Source organism: Chiloscyllium punctatum, chromosome 9 (genome assembly GCF_047496795.1).
Source record: "Chiloscyllium punctatum isolate Juve2018m chromosome 9, sChiPun1.3, whole genome shotgun sequence".
NCBI lineage: Eukaryota > Metazoa > Chordata > Chondrichthyes > Orectolobiformes > Hemiscylliidae > Chiloscyllium > Chiloscyllium punctatum.
Window position 1 is genome coordinate 29,372,924 of NC_092747.1, and position 19,866 is coordinate 29,392,789.

At 39.1% G+C, this 19,866-nt stretch overlaps 1 protein-coding gene across 4 annotated transcripts in view; it reads right to left on the reverse strand.

The window, feature by feature from the left end:
* The window catches only part of slc25a15a (solute carrier family 25 member 15a), a 73,822-nt gene that overhangs the window by 8,235 nt on the left and 45,721 nt on the right, over nt 1–19,866 (reverse strand). For all 4 annotated transcript variants that reach the window (XM_072577156.1, XM_072577155.1, XM_072577154.1 and 1 more), the window contains exons 2-5: nt 11,573–11,696; nt 9,438–9,696; nt 3,763–3,903; nt 3–175 (exon numbers count right to left, since the gene is read on the reverse strand). In XM_072577156.1, coding sequence (XP_072433257.1) covers nt 3–175; nt 3,763–3,903; nt 9,438–9,696; nt 11,573–11,639 — 640 coding nt within the window. In that variant the 5' untranslated portion in view covers nt 11,640–11,696. The remainder of the gene's footprint in view (nt 1–2; nt 176–3,762; nt 3,904–9,437; nt 9,697–11,572; nt 11,697–19,866) is intronic.

The window sequence follows — 19,866 nt, forward strand, 5'->3', positions numbered from 1 at the left end:
GCCTAGATCATCTTTGGACCGGCCTCCTCTTGTAAAAAGGGTACGACTGAGTTCATAGCCACCAAAGAAAAAAAAGTAGCCAGGCATTTCCCTCATCAGTGTGCTTGTCAGACCTTGGTACAGGCCAAGAGGACCATCAGTTTTCAAAACATTTTTAATCACTGCCCAAACTGTGCTAAAAAGGGAGAAAAGTGTACAAATTGAATTAATAGCTAGAATAAGTTTGATGGTTTTCCATTATGGGTACCTATTCACACGCAGTTCTGTTAAACAATGTCACACAGGAAAACGTACAACATAGTGGTTTAATTCAAGACCTTTTACCCAGAATTTTCCTTAAGGCAGTCTCCAAGAAGGAAGATCAATGCACTCCTAAAGTTGTCTCTTTATTTGTACCATTTAATTTTATTTTTTTTAAGCCAACCTATTTGGATATGACATGAGACACCTCTGGGGCTGGAGGGAGTTGAACTTGGACTATCTAGCCCAGACAGAGAGACACTAACACTACATCACAATGTAGCATTTTGTTTATTATCAGCTAGGAGACTCTAACTCAAAACAAATTGCTGGAAAATCTCAGCAGGTCTGGCAGCATCTGTGCAGAGAAATCGGGTTTAGCATTTTGGGTCCAGTAACCCTTCTTCAGAACACAGAGTTCAGAATGACTCTGAACTCGATCTCTTCAGATTTCATCACAGCAAGGTGAACATTTAAGTGTACATGTAAAACATTCAGCAAAGTTCACTTCATTATATAAAACTAACATGTAAAATAAGTGCCAGAAGACTGGAGAGTAGCAAATGTTGTTTCCTTGTTCACAAAGGGTAGTAGAGACAATAGACCAGTGAGCCTTACTTTGGTTGTGGGTAAAAGTGTTGGAAAAGGTTAAAGAGGACATATCGTCTAGAGTGTAATAAATTGATTAGGGATAGTCAATATGGTTTTGTGAAGGGTAGGTTGTGCCTCACAAACCTTAGAGTTCTTTGAGAAGGTGACCAAACAGGTGGATGAGGGTAAAGCGGTTGATGTGACGTATATGGATTTCAGTAAGTCTTTGATAAGGTACAAAATAAGGAGGCATGGAATTGAGGGTGACTTAGTGGTTTGGATCAGAAATTGGCTAGCTGAAAGATGACAGAGGGTGGTGGTTAGTTGGGAAATGTTCATCCTGGAGTTTAGTTAGCAGTAGTGTACTGCAAGGATCTGTTTTGGGTCCGCCGCTGTTAGTCCTTTTTATAAATGACCTGGATGAGGGCGTAGAAGGATGGGTTAGTAAATTTGCAGATGACACTAAGGTTGGTAGAGTTGTGGATAATGCCAAAGGATGTTGTGGGTTACAGAGGGACATCGATAAGCTGCAGAGCTTGGCTGAGAGGTGGCAAATGGAGTTTAATGTGGAAAAGTGATTCACTTTGGAAGGAACATCAGGAATAAAGAGTACTGGATTAATGGTAGGATTCTTGGTAGTGTAGATGAACAGAGAGATCTGTGTTCCATGTACATAGATCTCTGAAAGTTGCCACCCAGGTTGATAGGGTTGTTAAGAAAGCATACAGTGTGTTAGCTTTTATTAGTAGAGGGATTGCGTTTTGGAACAGTGAGGTCATGCTGCAGTTGTACGAAACTCTGGTGCAGCCACACTTGGGAGTTCTGATCACTGCATTATAGGAAGCTTTGGAAAGGGTTCAGAGGAGATTTACCAGGATGTTGCCTGGTATGGAGGAAAGGTCTTATGACGAAAGACTGAGGGACTTAAGGCTGTTTTCATTAGAGAGAAGGTGGTTGAGAGGTGACTTAATTGAGACATAAGATAATCAGAGGATTGGAGAGGGTGGACATTGAGAGCCTTTTTCCTCAGTTGGTAATGGCTAGCATGAGGGAACATAGCTTTAAATTGAGGGGTGATAGAAAAAGACAGATTTCAGAGGTAGGTTCTTTAGAGAATAGTATGGGTGTGGAACGGCTTGCCTGCAACAGTAGTAGACTTGCCAACTTTAAGAGCATTTAAATGGTCATTGGATAGACATATGAATGAAAATGGAATAGGTTAGATGGGTTCCACGTTGATTTCACAGGTTGGTGCAACATCGAAGGCCAAAGGGCCTGTACTGTGCTGTAATGTTCTATTATAATAATACATGGAAGCACATTTGAGAAGTTTCCAACTTTCCAGATAACTACCACTTTCAAATGTTTACAAGCAATAATATCCATTTTAGTAGGTTGGCTTACAGTACAAGTCAATATTTTAGGAAATTGACTTTTCAATCTGAAACAGCTTTAAAAGAAAAACATGTTGGGTAGTCGCTTATACAGGAGAGAGGTAAAAATTCACTTTGTAATTGTAACAAGATTATACTTGTACAGATTTCTTCAATTTGCAGCTTCTACTGAAAGCTTAAAAATGTTGGCGAGTATTGTGATCATAGGAATTCTTTCTGCTTGGGTGGCTGATCAAACATATGTCAAGATTCCCTCTTGAATATTTCGACAAAAACATTTTCAAACAAAGCCTCCAATGTGGAGATTCTGCAATATTGTACACAGTTACTTATGGTTCAAAAAAAAAAGGTACAATCCTTACTAAATTTATTAATCTCTGGAAATAACAATCTGGAAGTCATCACTTCTAGTGAAGGCAGTCATCAATGCAAAGGTGTTAGTGTTTTACCACAGTGTGATGTACAACATGGATACGTACAAATATATATGCAGAGTTCCTCACAAACCCCAATGATTTAAGTAGTCCACAGAGTGAAGGGCAGAACGAACACTTGCAATCCACTTTTGGTGCAGTATTTTATTACTATCAGCCTTAAGGATTGTCAATTCTAAAATTTATCCATTTAACTTTGCAACCAGCTTGCAGCGGTGTGTAATGTTGGCATGCAAGTGTAATTTTTGTTCCGCTAAGATTATTGATGGAAAGCTATGAGCAAGCATCCTGCAGTTCCTGATACCTACCCCAAATTGTATACAGTCGTGGCTGTCAGGAATTTGATTTGGTAATATCTTCCTTAAATGGGTTTGCACCCAGTGCAGGGTTCATGCCACTGAATAAAGTGTAAGGTAACAACCCAACTTAGATTTGAATGCTACAAAGAATCCCACTAAGAGACCACACAAAGAAAAACATTTTCCCCTCTGTCTCTTTCTCACTCCAACCCCTTTAAGTCTCCTTACAATACAAACCATTTCCCCCAGTAAGACATTTTACAGTTTGTCATCCACAACATTTGCTTTGTAACTAAACACAATTTTCCCTGGTTTTCTGATATTGCTGAGAAGTGTCATGTGCACAAAGCTCATATGATAGTCTCATTGAAATCATCATCTAATTATTGGGTGAATTAACAGGTGGACATTTCAAACTTTTCATTCAAGGTACATGTTGTAGCCTCAACTGATGCATGCCAATCAAAGTCTAGATATGATTAGTCACAGGAAGTGCTCGTAATAGGAAATACATTCAGCAACAAATTTAAGTGGGTATTGTATGTATTCCAAACTACAATGTTACACCAGCTACTAAATAGTGGCACGGACAAGCAAACCTGGATACTTGCCCATTTATCTTGAGGGAGCAGGAAGTGTAGCGAAGTGATCTTTGAAACAGACAACCTACTTGTATACTATGTAGCTCAACTTTAACCTAGATCAAAAAGGACTTCCCACAATGTGACTGCAGCCTTTTAAAGAATGAATTAGCATCTTAAAAAAGCATTAAGATAACGTTTTATATATAAAAAAAGGACGTACCTGGGATGTCCTTTGGCTAGTTTTCCTGAAGATTTCATTTCGTGCATTGCCTGGAGACGACATTTGACTAACTCTGTTGGGCAAATGGCCAATGAGGCAAATACTGATGCAAATGAGCCAGAAGCTGCTTTCTGTATATCACTGAAATGACAGATGCATTTATATTCAAAGGATGATCAGAAAATTCTCCAACGGTTGGAAAAGTTCAGGGCTGCATTGTTTCAGTTACCATTCCCTCCTCCAACATGAAATTCAAATAGAAAGCCTGCCTCTCCCAAATTTTTCAGAGTCCAAACTTTGCTGAGTCTATAATCATTTGTAAGGTTTATTAGCTTTACACACAAATCTTTTTTCTGAAGCCTCCTCTCTTTATTTGCTGTAATTATTTCAGATAGTCAATATTTGTATTTCGTAGAAATACAGGACATAGAACCTTGCCCCACCATTTAATATGATCACAGTTCAGCTGTTTGTGGATTCAACTCCACTTTTCTGTCTGTGCCCCATAACTCAGCTTACAATATATTGAAAAGTCTAGTCTCTAATACCTTCTGAGAAAAAGAATTCCACATACTAACAACCTCAGAGGAAAGAAAAATCTCATCTCAGTCTTAAAAGTTACCTCTTAAACTATGTCCGTTATCTGTAGTCTCTCCCATGCCCTCCTGGTATCCACTCTATCCAATTATGCAAGATCTTAAATTACTCAATAAGATCACCTCTCAGTGTTCTAAACTCCACTGACTCTGAAGCATTTTTTCATAAGATAAGCCCTTCATTTCAGCATTGAGTTGAGTGAACCATGTCCATTTAAGTTTGTAACACTTTATCACACTATGACAATTCATCATCAGCATTAAAGACCATTGCTTGACTTCAAGATTTTAACTAATGAATAACTCGTGAGCATCGTAACATTAGAGAATGGATTACATTTTATATTTTTTGCCAAAAAATGTTTTCCTTTATATGTTATTTAATAATACAGAACTTGAATATTACTGAAATAAATGCATTTTGTTAAGGCTTTTCATCTTGCACTCATCAGGACATATTCAAGAAAAAGCACCATAAAAGGGAAGCAACATTTTATACTGTCTGAGAAGGGAGTGTTAATTTATTGTTAGAGGCCGTGGAGAATGCATCAGTTCAATGACGACTGCTGGTTAATTGGCGGGTTGACTCTGATTCCTTGAGACATTGCCTTGACCAGCGAACCACAGATTGGCTTGTGTGCATCTGTACTGCCTACAAAGAACAGCACCCAGTTTACGAATCTGTGTCGCTTCCAGTATGTACCAGTGTGCCACATTGATTTTCCTTAATTAGTTGGCAGGATAATTCCTAACACATTCAGAATTATTTACATTGGACACTGCAAAGATTTTACAAATCAAAGGCTGGTTGGGTACAGTCAGAAACTTGCCTGATACAGACAAAAGACTGGGGGATTGTATCATCTACATACCTATCATCACACTGACATTGAAATTCACATAACACATTAATCATGCGTGAGATAAGCAGGACATCTTTTTGGTTTGATGGCATATATTATTTATGTTACTACTACATAAGATTGAGACGTTCAGTCCTGAAGAGTAGCCAGTCCTTCTTTGATTAGCCTGAGAGAAAAAGGAGTCTAAAAACTTGAGCAACAGGTAAAGCTAGCTAAAATGAAACAAAGAGCTGCTGATGCTGGAAATCTGAAACAAAAACTGAAATCACTGGAGAAACTCACATGGGTTCCCAAAAATGGTCACTGGACTTGAAATATTAACTCTGCTTTCTTTATGCTGATGCTGCCCTGACCTGTTGAGATTCTCCAACAATTTTTTGTTTTTGTTTCAGGTGAAACTAGCTGTATCACACAACTACTCATCGTCTAACTCATGTATTATACATGATTACACCTTTACAATTCACAATCCACTTAAACAACCTAATCAGAAGGCACATAACACCAAGTTAGAGTCCAATAGGTTTATATGAAATCACAAGGTTTTGGAACAGTGCTCTTTTGTCGAGTGAAGGCAAACATTTCACCTGATGAAGAAGCAACGCTCTGAATGTATGTGATTTCAAATAAACCTGTTGGACCATAACCTGGTGTCATGTGACTTTTGGCTTTGTCCACCCTGGAGTCAAAAAGAGTGGAGCTGGAAAAGCACAGCTGGTCAGGCAGCATCTGAGAAGAAGGAGAATTGATGTTTCGAGCATTCTCTTCACCAGGAATGTCCACCTCAGTCCAACTCCAACACCTCCATATCAGTCTAATCAATCAGCATTTTCTTCTCATACGGTATAAAATGTTGTTTGACTTTTCATTGGAATTTTTGTCAATGTCCTGATGAGTGCAAGGCAAAAAACGTGCTTTGAATTATTATAAACCATAGCAGCTATTACTTGATTGAAAGTTATCTATACAATAACATGTTTTACACAAATTCCCTTATAAACATTTGGGATTTTGCAATGTTATACAAGGTAAGAAATTTAAATTCTTTTATACATTACAGCTAGGTATCAAAAGCAAGGAAGTCTTTTTAACAGAAATATTACAGATCTTGAAATATGAACATGCAGATTAATTAAGGCCTCTGTTATAGAAATTTGTAGTTGGCCCATTGATCTGTGCTGGTTGAATAAGCAGCAGATTCCTACCATCCAGTGTGTTAAATGACTTTTTAATTCCCCTCTAATCTATCCACCAATTATTTTAATCTACGTCCCTTGGTTACTGACTTCTTTGTCTTGGTCCCTCATTTTTCAAATGGGTTATGCATCATGGAGCTCAGAGAAAAAAAATGGCACAGTGAAGGGATGAAAGAAATAATACTACAATTGCAAAATGAAGACAAAATAAATTGTAGTTCATCAGAAAAATTCTGAAGCTAGTATATATTAATTTGCATGCTTGCACTTTGAATTTTTATGATTTTCATGTGTTCGACTTTGAAGTGATCAGTCCAGAAAACATTGCCAGCTAATGTGTGTGGATGTCTTCTCATGCTGACAAGGGGGTGATTGAGTTTTTGGCATTTGACCATTGATGTTGGGGGCAAAAATGCAACCACAACAAATAAGAACTAAGAAAAGCTAAGCATTCACTGTACATACAACTAAAAATAATATCATTATCACATTTTTCTCACAACTAAAAAGTTGAGATATGCATGACTGAAATACCTGTAGTAAAATTCATGCCTTATCACTGTCAGCCAATGACCATCGACCACAAAAGAGAGTCTAACTATCACCCCTTGACATTCAATGTCATTACTATCATTGAATGCCCCACTAGAAACATCTTTGAGTTACCAATGACCAGAAACTTTACTGGACCAGCCAGGCAAGTACTGTGGCTGCAAGAGCTGGTCAGAGCTGAATTACTCATGTTTTGACTTCCCAAAGGCTGTCCATCATGTACAAGGCACAATTCAGCAGTGATTTAATATTCCTCACTGGATAAGTGTAGTTCCAACAACACTCAAGAATATTGACAGCATCCAGGACAAAGCAACCAACTTTAAACATTCATTCTCTCCAGTAACAGCAGAATGTACACTGCCACAACTCACCGATGATCCTTTGTTAGTTCCTTCCCAACCTGTGACTTCGTAACGTGGGAACAGGTGTAGGCCATTCAGCAAATCAAGTTGGCCCAGCCATATGGTCATTGCTAACTGAAAACTTTTACCCATCCCATTCCCGTTACCCTGTACATCACTAGTAATCTGCCAAATTTACTTAAAAACTGAGCTTCCACAGCCCCATGTGAGTAAGAATTCCAAAGGTTAAAATGATTAAAATGATTCTTCTCAATTCGACCAAAAGTGACATCCTTTTTAAATTGTGCCTCCTGATTCTGGACCTCCCAGTCAGGACAAGCACCTTCTGCACATTGATCCTGTCTGTTCCTTTAAGTATTTTGTAGGTTTCAATGAGATCACCTTTCAATTTTCAAATTTCTAGAAAATACAGGCCCCATTTTCCCAATCTCTCTCCATAGGACATTTCTGCCATCCCATGAACAAGTCTAGTAAACCTTTGTTGCATTTCTTCTATGGCAATAATATCTTTCCTGCACGCATTTCTCCAGGTGTGGTCTAACCAAGCTCCTATACAATTAATATAAGACATTACTATTCCTGTACTCAAATTCTCTTGCAATAAAGGCTAACATTACTTTAACCTCCCAAATATGGCATCTGCATGTTAGCCTTCACTGACTTATTGACAAGGATACCTAGGACCCTTTGTGTATCTACACCTTCCAACCTCTTAATAATTAAGAAATACTCTGCACATGTGTTTCGTCTACCAAAAAGGATAACCTAACATTTTTCCATCTTACATTCCATCTGCCATGTTCTTGCATATTCACCAAGACTGTCCAAAACCTCCTGAATCTACTTGATATTTTTCTCTCTACACACATTTGCACTTAGCCCAATTATTGACATATATTGTGACAGCTGGGATCCCCAAGCCTGATCGTTTTCATTTTGGTATCCGTTGACTCACAAATGGCAATATGCTAATTATCCATTTATTCCTACTCTGTTTGTCCACTAATCATTAATCAATGTCAGTACATTACTTTCTATCTTATGTATTTTTTCAAACCAGCCCTCTGTGGAGGACTTTATCAAAAGCTTTCTGAAAATCCAAGTATATCCATCAGATCTCTTAGCAATTTTATTTACAACATTTTTAAAAATCTTGAATGAACTTGTCAAATATAATAACCCATTCACAATTCCTCACTGATTATCCTCAATCAATTCATTATTATCCAAGTGTATTTATTATATACTTTATAATAGGTTCTTAGCATTTTACGAACAAGGTTTGTAGTTCCCTGTTTTCTCATTCCCTTCTTAAACAGTGGGATGGCATTTGCTATTTTCCAATCTTCAGGAATCATTCCAGATTTCTAGTACTTCTAAAGGAAAGGGAAGATGATGCATGGAAACACGAAATTCCCCTCCAAGCTACACACGATCTGAGTTTGAAACTAATTAGTTCCTTCACGTTTGCCAAGTCAAATTTCTGGAACTCCTTTCCTAGCAGCACCACAGGTATACCTAGCTCAAGTGAATTAAGAATGTAATTCACCATCCCCTTTTCCAGAGTGATTAGGGATAGGCAATAAATGCTTGCTTAGCCAGCATCTCATGGACAAATAAATAAGAAAAATATTTTCTTTAGTGGTAATATCTGAAGTCCTCGATTGGAATTTCGCTTGGTTTATTTTAGCTTGGTTTGAGGGCAATTAGCAGTAATGGCCATTAGCAGTAATGGCTTTACTCCTGGTCTGCTGGAGCTGTACAGCTCTTTTGCTGAAGCAGGCCAGCAGGAAAGTTGCCCTTCAGTGTATTACTTTGGGCTGCCTTCATACCAGTCTGAGTGTATAACTACATACTTTAGTATCCTATGTGTTAGAAACCAGCTCTGCTTAGTAGATCATCACAAATAACAAAAAGACTGAAAATGCAGTGGAAAATTAGAATCGAGCTCATAACCAAATACACCTTATGTGGTGTGGCAGCGCTTATAAGCAATTCTCATGGATCTTGCATCTGCTTTCTCTTCTGATTTGCTGCAGTATGGTGTCACTTCAAGCAAATCCAGATATAAAATTCATCAAATCTGAACAAAGCAACCATCACCTGAGCTCAGCTTTGTTGTCCAGTCCAGACAGACTTCTCACTACCCTTTGGCAAAACCCATATGACAGGAACAGCACAGCATTCTCTGATATATGAGCCATTAGGGCAGGAGTTGTGCCTTGGTAGAATCCCCGAATGCCACGTTCCTTATATGTCTTCACAGTACAGTCCAACACATTTTTGTACATATTAGGAAAGGTCTGCATCTTGACTTTTACAGTATCGAAGGGTTGTCCTGTATAAACACAGGCAACTCCACCTGCAAATTATAATATGCATAAAGTTAATAAACAACCTCAACATTTTTGGATGAAAAGTCACCAATCTCAAACATCAACTCTGTTTCTCTCTCTATAGGTGCTGCCTGACCTGCTGACCATTTCCTGTTTCTATTTCAGATTTCCAGCATCCATGGCTTTTGCATTAGTCTCAAGTTTGTGGAATCTATTGTTATATTGTTCCACTCATTCATTCTCCATATCAAACAGACCCTTCATTCGTTGCTGTGACTTCAGTTACAGACACCAGCCCACCAGTGTACTGGTTGGAAAGCTTTTAGCAGGGATCTTAATTAATATAGGATCGCAAACATTGGTCCTAATAGCAGGAGAGAGAAGAAGAAAAAAGTGTATGGTTAAAGTGCAATTTGCCCAAATTCTTGTAGTTAACTGCTAAATGCCAGATTGACTACTCTGGGTCATTTTAGATTTATGGTTTGTGTGCGCATTTTGTGAAATGTTATTACTGATATCAAATTTCTTCCAAAAGGATTATAGAACACTATCAAATACACCATCAGTGCTCCCGTGCTATCTCCAGACAACCTTAAGTTAGAACAACTTGCTCCCACATTACTACGAGAGCAATCACGTTTCTGAAACTAGTGTATTGTAGCACTGCAGTGCACTGAAATCACTCCACTTAATCCAAATCCAGCTTTCTCAAACTAGTTAGTATACAGTTAGGATGAAAATGTCACACAAATTATCTACCTTCCTCCAATTTCTAATGTATGTCTCCACCTGTGTTAGCACAACAGTTCCATTTCAGAGCACAGTAGAGTGGCCGTCCTTCCAAATGCAAATCAAATAGCACGATTCATGGCTATGACAATAGCAGTTACAGTTTCCAGCTAGTGAGCTCTTAATGCACAATTTCAGAAAAGAATTGCAAAAGTACAAAGTGTAATCAAACAGATGAATGAAACATAGACCTTTATCTCAAGCTAATACAAAAACTAAGTCATGCATCAGCAGTCATTTGTAGATAGGATTCTAAGGGATATAGAGCAAGGGTAAATTAAAGAAACAACTGTAGATCAGGCATGATCTAACTGAATGGAGAAACAAGTTCAAGATGTTGTTGATCTGCTTTGGTTCTTACACACAAAATAAAGCAGAAAGTGACATAAATCAGGAATAATGTTGGTGTGACAACATGTTTAACTTTAAAGCATGAAGGTTGTCAAGTGGCAGGGAACAAGTAGGAGGAAAGAAATTTGGATTTCAAAAGTACACTTTGTAGCTTGTATGCAATTCCAAACAAGAGCAGCACCTACTGGTCTAATAAGGAACTGAGGGAAGACAGATAAGATATGTTCTACTGTTAGCCTTTCCACAACAATCAGATTGTGCTTGGAAAGTTGCTATAGGTGGTCCGTATCTGGCTTGATCCTTCACATGCCACTGGGTTGTTGTTTGAACCATGATGATCTCAGGAATAGAAAGGAATTAATTTTAGATCAACAGTAATTGTACTGACTTCTCTTAATGCTCCAATCTCTCCTGCTTTGCACCAGCACCCCAGACAGAAAAAGGTAAAAACATGGCACAAAATGCAGAAGCTAAGGAAGGGAAAGACCAGGTTTGTCACCCGTAGAGAGCTGCTCTTGAGGCCACATATTTTCCCATAATCCACAGTTTGGATGTAAATCAGAAGGGAGGCTTCAAATGTGTCTCTAAAGTGCAACACTTGTAAAGTTCAGCTGGAATTTAATTCACAATTTCACAACTAGGAGAAAGAAGGGCTTGCATTTACATAGCAATTTTAGAGCTGTTCTGAAATGTGGTTACTGTTGTAATAAACAAAGTATACTTGCATGTGCATCTCTTGTTCTTGAAATAAAAAGCTGTTACCTGTAGCTCCCGCAGTGAGATCAATAGCACCCTGCAAAGATGGCTGAAGCACCTTCTTTTGTGGCATGTTGGTCTTTGATCCAGAAAATGGCACACTTACTCAATAAATGCAAAAGGTTATATTCTGGAGAAAAAGAAAAAAAAATGAGTGATGCGCAAATGAAGCAAGGGTGATGTCAGAAAAATTGTTTTCACGTAACGACTAGTTTAGTTTAAGGGGTAAACGTTTTAGGAATGAGAGAAGAAATTCCTCCGCCCACAGAGTTGCCAATGGAATTCACTACCACAGAAAGTGGTTGAGCCAAAGCATTGTGTGATATCCAGGAGGAGATAGGTAATAGCACTTCTAGCTAAAGGAGGAAGTGGTATGGGGGATGGGGTATTAAGCTCAATGATCAACCCTACTTCTGCTGTTTTTTTCTATGATTAATTAGGATCTGGAATGCACTGTATGGATATGTGGTGAAGCAGGTTTAATTGAGGTATTCAAGAGAGCACTGGATGATTATTTGAATAGAAATGGTCTGTAGGAAATGGGAAAAAGACATGAGATCATCACTAGCCTTGGGTAGTAGAACCAGTCCTAGCACGATGGACTGTAACAATTCTGTGGAAAAAGTTAAAATGATCATCCTTAACTTAAGTAATAGCAGAACAAGCTAATACCACATTTATATTCCTGTCCAGATGTCTTTGACCCTGACATAGTGAGTTTGCTTACAAGAACATTTTTAGGCACCAACTGCAGGAACAGAACCACGCAAAGCCTATTAAACAGGAAGTAGGGTGTTAGTTAGTTTGGAACCCAGAAATTTAGAATAAACCAAAAAATTCTTGGCTATATCGCAGATCTTGGATGTAGCTTACCAAAATGTATTTTATAGATTATTTCTGAACAAAATACAATTTACTCGTTTTTATAATTGTTTGATTTAGTTACTTGCATCTGAGTTTTTTTGATGTTTTGAGGAACCTTGATTATCCAGCATTCGGCTAGCCGAATATCTGATTATCCAGCAGGATCACATGCTTGGCTAAACTGTTATTCGGCATTTGATTATCCAGAACTCGATTAACCGAATGAAATACTCTCTGCCTGTGTCCTTCGGATAATCGAGGTTCCTCTGTAGTTAACTGCAACCAACATACACAGTTATTTAGCACCTCACATGCTGGGAAACAGCAAAGGCTCAGAATTTTGTCATTGTTTGCCTTTTTGTCATTTATATAAATAATTTGGATGTGAATATAGGAGGAATGCTTATTAGGTTTGCAGTTGAAATCAAAATTGGAGGTGTAGTGGACAGTGAAGAAGGTTACCTGACTGTACAACAGGAACTTGATCAGATGGGCCAATGGGCCAAGGAATGGTATATGGAATTTAGTTTAGATAAGTGGGAGGTGTTGCATTTTGGAAAGGCAAATCAGGACAGGACTTGTACACTTAATGGTAAGGTCCTGGGGAGTGTTGCCAAACAAAGCAACCTTGGGGTGCAGATTCATAGTTCCTTGAAGGGTAAGTCACAGGTAGATAGGTAGTGAAGGCGGCATTTGGTACACTTGCCTTTATTGATTAGTGCATTGAGCTTAGAAGTTGGGGCTGTACAGGACTCTTGTTAGGCCATATTTGGAATACTGCGTTCAATCCTGGTCTCTCTGCTATACGGAGGACTAAATTCCTACCACGTAAGTTCAAGATATGGAGAAAATCATAGTCTGGAGACTGACAAGAAGAGTCAATATCTATGAAGGTCAATATAGATTCATGTGTGAAAGCACCAATGTCAATTTTGTTTGAAACAAGTTTATTTACTGGTGGGACATGGATGTCACTGGCTGGCTAGCATTTATTGCCCACCCCTAGTTGCCCTTGAGAGGAAGGTGATGGTGAGCGGTCTTCTTGATCAACTGCAGTCCACATGTAATCCTGATTGATCCAGTTACTAGGGTAAATCTTTGTTAGCTTCTTTTCCTACACTTAATACGATGTTTAAATTCAGCAAATTATCACTTCTTGATGTTGCTCTTTTGCTATTGAGCATAATTACAGAAACATTAAAAATAAAGTTGCCATAACCCTACCAGAGTATAGGGCTGCTCTCTCATTAGAGAGAGATGAATGGTTGTCATTTAACCAGAGGGTCACTACACTTCAGATAAGGGGAGAGCTTGAGGAGGGTCCTTCATAGTCACCTCAGCTAATGTGGGAATTGAACCCAAGTTGGTGTTACTCTGCTTCGCAAACCAGCCGAGCTAACTGACCCCAGAAACATTAGAAATAGAAAGATGGAAATTAGACAAAAGTGAAAAGATAAAACACAAAAGTGAAAGAGCAAATGGGAAGGGAAGACAGACTACTCCTCCTCCTCCTCCTACAACTAAAACAACAACAACAACAACAACAACTCACTAAAACAAAAAGATTAAAAATCCAGGAGAGGCTGAAAAGGACAGGAAAATCCCAAAGCAGGTGACAGAGAAATAACAGGAAGGCCAAAACAACATGACGACCATATTTATCAATCTGGAGAAAGTTTAAGGCTGTGCATGTACAGAGCAAGTCTGGAAATGTGTTAAACCTGTGGAGTCTCCAAGAGGTGTGCAGGACTATTACAAGATACAGGTACGGCACGGTACAGGTACATGGGTGGCATGGTGGCTCAGTGGTTAGCACTGCTGCCTCACAGCACCAGGGTCCCAGGTTCGATTCCAGCCTCAGTTGATTGTGTGGAGTTTGCACATTCTCCCAGTGTCTGCGTGTGTTTCCTCCGGTTTCCTCCCACAGTCCAAAGATGTGCAGGCTAGGTGAATTGGTCGTGCTAAATTGCCCACAGTGTTAGGTTCATTAGTCAGAGGGAAATGGGAGTCAAAGTTGGATTGCACCAAGGATAAGCATTTAGCCCCTTCCTCTTCCGAATTGACACAGTTGTTTTAACAGAGTATCAGACAGGAAGTGCCATGATCAATGATGTTCAGATGACACTGAGCTATGCGGTGGAGATAATTATAAACATGATTAAGTATCTGGAGAAAAGCACTGGAATAGATGGGCTATGGAGATCAGTTACCCAAAGAGTCAGTATACTGAGCCAAAGGAAGAGGATCAGTGAAGGTGTAACTGTGAAGACCTAGAGAAAACGAATAGAAACATGTAATGTCAAGTGACCATCCTGACTTGGAAACATAACAGCCATTCCTTCATTGCTTCTGGGTCAAAATTCTGGAGCTCCCTTCATAATAGCACTCTGGGTGAACCTACAACCAAAGGATTGCAGAAGCTGGTGCAACTCACCACCACCTTCTCTAGAATAATTATGGATAGGCAATAAATGCCAGTGCAGCCAGCGATGCCTACATACCCCATGAAAACACATTTTTAAAAAAATGGTGGCAGAAATTAAAACAAAGGATTAACTCTGGTTGGAGTAACTGGAAGTGCAAAAGCGTATTATATGATTAAAACTGAAAGTGTGTCACTTGCCTGATTAGAAGTTTGGGCAAAACCAAAGAAGGCATTTGGTATGCTTTCCTTTATTAGTCAGAGTATTGAGTACAGGAGTTGGGAGGTCATGTTGCGGCTGTACAGGACATTGGTTAGGCCACTGTTGGAATATTGCTTGCACTTCTGGTCTCCTTCCTATCGGAAAGATATTGTGAAACTTGAAAGGGTTCAGAAAAGATTTACAAGGATGTTGCCAGGGTTGGAGGATTGGAGCTATAGGGAGAGGCTGAACAGGCTGGGGCTGTTTTCCCTGGAACGTCAGAGGCTGAGGGGTGACCTTGTAGAGGTTTACAAAATTATGAGGGACATGGATAGGATAAATAGGCAAAGTCTTTTCCCTGGGGTCAGGGAGTCCAGAACTAGAGGGCATAGGTTTAGGGTGAGAGGGGAAAGATATAAAAGAGACCTAAGGGGCAACTTTTTCACGCAGAGGGTGGTACGTGTATTGAATGAGCTGCCAGAGAAAGTGGTGGAGGCTGTTACAATTGCAACATTTAAGAGGCATTTGGATGGGTATATGAATAGGAAGGGTTTGGAGGGATATGGACTGGGTGCTGGCAGATGGGACTAGATTGGGTTGGGATATCTGCTCAGCATGGACGGGTTGGACCGAAGGGTCTGTTTCCATGCTGTACATCTCTACGACTATAATAGTAACTATTAAAAATTAATAACATGCAGGCGCTGAGATGGATGTGTGGAGTAATTATCAGGAATCTTCTTAAGGGCAACTAGGGATGGGAAATAAATGCTGGACAAGCCTGCAACACCATGTCCCATGAGTGAATAAATAAAAACAAAAAGGATTAACAAAAATTGTGGAAGCACCATAAATTGTAGCTGAGAAGAGAGTGAAATAGTATGGTCATCTGTTATGTACACAACTGTCAGACAGGAAAAGAGGAAGGCTATGGTGACGAGAAACCTACACAAGAATAAGTGACTGATAAAAGGGAGAGAAGCAGCACTGTGGCAACCCACAGCAAAATAGGAAAAGTAGAAAGAACACAACAACAAAGTTGGAGATACATCCTCCAAAAGGACGTTTATTTCATTAATGTCTCAAAACAAAATGGATCAGTATGTTAAAATCTCCATCAAAATTGATTTTGCGATGTATAATTTAAAAGCAGTTTCTGAATCAGTTGGTCTTTTTGTAAATATGCTATTGCTTGCTGTTTTTTTCAGTTTCTTTCATGTATTTGTTGCAACATATACACAGTGGCAACCTACGTCAGGAATCAAACCAGATCAATTCTGTTGACGACAAATGTAAAGAAACAGACGCACTGCCCTTGGCCTATATCACCTTGTGGCCAATATACTGAATATGTGAATACATGACAGAATCTGAAAAAGGTAATGTTTAAACAAGTAAACCAGGATTTACATAGGGATTTAACCAGGCTTCTCATACTTCTACTTATATAAAATCCCCGTTAAACTAATCTTTTTAAAACTCCCCACCCCTCCAAATTTGGTTGCTGTGGCAATTTGCATAAAATTACATTTATGATTTAAAGTAAACAAAGGAACTTAGATTTTTTTTCCTGTAGAACTATGTCACAAAAGTAGATAAAAGTACTAGGAATAAATGTTAGTACTAGTTCAGTAGAGTTCGTACTGAGGAGGTGCTACATTGTCAGATGCCAACTTAAAGAGGAGATGCTCAACAAAGACCCAACTGCTTTCTTGAATGGGCATAAATGTTGAGTAGAGGAATTCTTCTGGTATCTGGCCAATTATTCTTTTACTTAATCATCATCACTGAAAAAAGTCATTTAATCATTATCTCAATGTTATGAATTGCTTGGTGTGCTTTCCAACATTAGATTACAACAGTAGACTTCACTGGTTATAACATGCTTTGGAATATCTTGTGGTCATCAGTGGCACTATGTGAATTCAAGTTTGTCCTTTCCAGCACACCAGCTTTACAGACACACTCTTACAGTTACAATCTAACTCGGTCTCAAGTTTTCTCACTTTTGCATTAATTGCTCGATGTCTTTGCTCGAAAACATTCTTGACAGAACCTTCCAAACATTATAAGGCATTTGGGATAACTTTAATTCTTATTTTATACAATTTGATAATACAGTTGTTCTGATGATATTTAGCACAGCTCTGCTCAACAATAACATAAGGAAGTGGCTTAAGCCCATGCAGTACTGAGTTCCTTCTGTTTGTTTTCTGAAACTGGCATACTGCTCAAAATTTATTGCTTGTGTAGCATTACTATTTTATCCTTTTATTTTAAACTTCCAAACTGTAATTTATGTTCATTATTATGCACAATATTTTCTTATCCTCTTTTCTCTTTATCCTTTCTAGACCCTACCCTCCTGCCATTTTTGCCTACTTTGTTTCTCAGTTGGAGTCATAGAATCATACAGATGTACAGCACGGAAACAGACCCTTTGGTCCAAACCATCCACGCCAACTTCTTAAATATTTTGCCCTTCCAAATTTCTGAATCACTCTATAGACTTGTTCAAGCTTGATGCTGACCGGAGATATCCAGAGAGAGCATAGATGTTGTTCTTGGCATCATCCAAAAGGACCAGGGATCCACTGTTGCTTCTACGTTCTAAACAGCAACTCCAGTTACTCTACACCGTCTTCAGTCTCAACTTCCACCCAGCATACACATTGGATACTAATCTTTACAATCTTCCTTCCCATCCCACTCATCTATTTCTATGCTAATTCTGGGAAACCTTTCAGCAGATCAGCTTTAACCACCCCTCTACACATTGCCCTATAAAATGTCTGTCCACTACATCTCATCTCCCAACAGTTTACTGTGGAAGATTGTAATGATACCATGCTGGTGGGGAAGCCTGGTTGCACAATGATGACACCCATTTTCCGCTCAAGACGTCTTCCTCCAAGTTGTTCTTTTCACCATCTGCCCCAACCAGACCACCCCGATCCACCCACAAACACACACATCAACCACCCAATGTTTACCGAGGATTATCAAACCCTTATCTGTTCCCATATACCTGAACATCTTACCTTTTCCATACATCCCTTCATGTAAAATTATGGTCTCCACTGCCCACACAAGTGCCATGCAAATTTCTCAATGAAATACTTTGACAGATTTCCATCTGCAGCTTCTACACTCGTTACTTTGCATCTTGGTGATTTTATCTGTACCTTAATACCTCTCAAGTTGACTTTTCCAATGCTTTCCTGATTGGCCTTCCATTTCTATTCTCCATTAGCTTGAACACATGCAAAACACTGGTGCCTGTTTCTTAACTCACACCAAGTCATATTGACCTATTCCCCCTGTGCTCAGTGATCTTTGATAGCTTCTAGTCCAACACATTAACTATTGAATTTTGCTCCTCATTCTCTAATCCCCCTATGGCTTTTTCTCTGCCTATCATTAATCTCCCCATACCCTTCATTGACCTCTCTAGTCCTCTAAGTATAACCTCTTCAACATCCCCATTTCCCATATCTTTAGCTACTAAGGCCCAAGTTAAAGAGTGTAAAAAGTTGAAAGAGAATGCATTTAAAAGGAGCTTAGGTTAAATTCAGAATCCAGCAAAGGAAGACTAAAATGATAACAGAAAATAAACTGCAAGTGCAAACGGTCAAAGAATGTAAAAACCTGACAATAAGCACGTCATTAAATATATAAAAAGAATAAAGGGAGGTCAAAGTGAACCTAGGCCCCTTAGAAAATGAAAGTGAGAGACAGTTTTGGAGGACAAGGAAATGGCATATCTTGTGGACAAAACACAGAGCTAGCACACAGGTGGAGCAGGTAATCAGGAAGGCTAATGGAATGTTGACCCTTATTTCAAGGATGGGTAGAGCATAGGAGTAGGGAAGTCTTTCTGCAATAGTACAAGGTGTTGGTAAGACCACAACTGGAATACTGTGGGCAGTTTTGGTCCCCTTTCTTCAGGTAAGATATAATTTCATTGGAGGCAGTTCACAGAAGGTACATTAGGATGATTCCTGGTATGGAAGGATTATCTAATGAGCAAAGACTAAACAGCTTGGGACTCGACTCACTGGAATTTAGACAAATGAAAGGTGATCTCATTGAAACATATAGATTTCTTTAGGGGATTCCTGATGAAGGGCTCATGCCTGAAACATTGATTCTCCTGCTCGTCAGATGCTGCCTGACCTGCTGTGCTTTTCCAGCACCACACTCTTGACTCTGATCTCCAGCATCTGCAGTCCTCACTTTCTCCTTCTTAAGGGACTTGCCAGGGTAAATGTTGAGAAGATGTTTTCATGGGAGAGTCTAGGTTCAGATAGCATCAGTGCAGAATTAAGTGATGCCAATTTAAAAAAGAGGATTGGCATTACTTTTCTTAGAGGGCTCAGTGTCTTTGGAATTCCTTGCCATGGAGAGGTGTAAGGGAGAGTTCTTGTGTATATTTAAGGCTGAGATAGACCATAACCTATAGGAGTAAATTAAGCTATTTGGCCCATTGAGTCTGCTCCACCATTTTATCATAGCTCATTTGTTTCTCAATGCAGGTCCTGCTTTCTCCCTGTAACCTATAATCCCCTTAACAATAAGGAACCTATCTATCTCTGTCTTAATTACACTCAATGACTTGATCTCCACAGCTTTTTGTGGTGATGAATTCCACAGATTCACCACTCTGACTGAAGAAATTCCTCCTCATCTCCATTCTAAAGAGTCGCTTTGAGGCTGTGCTCTCAGGTCCTAGTCTCTTCTACTTGTGGAAAAATGTTTCATTCTAAATATTCTGTAAGTTTCAGTGAGATCCCCACATATCCTTCTAAACTC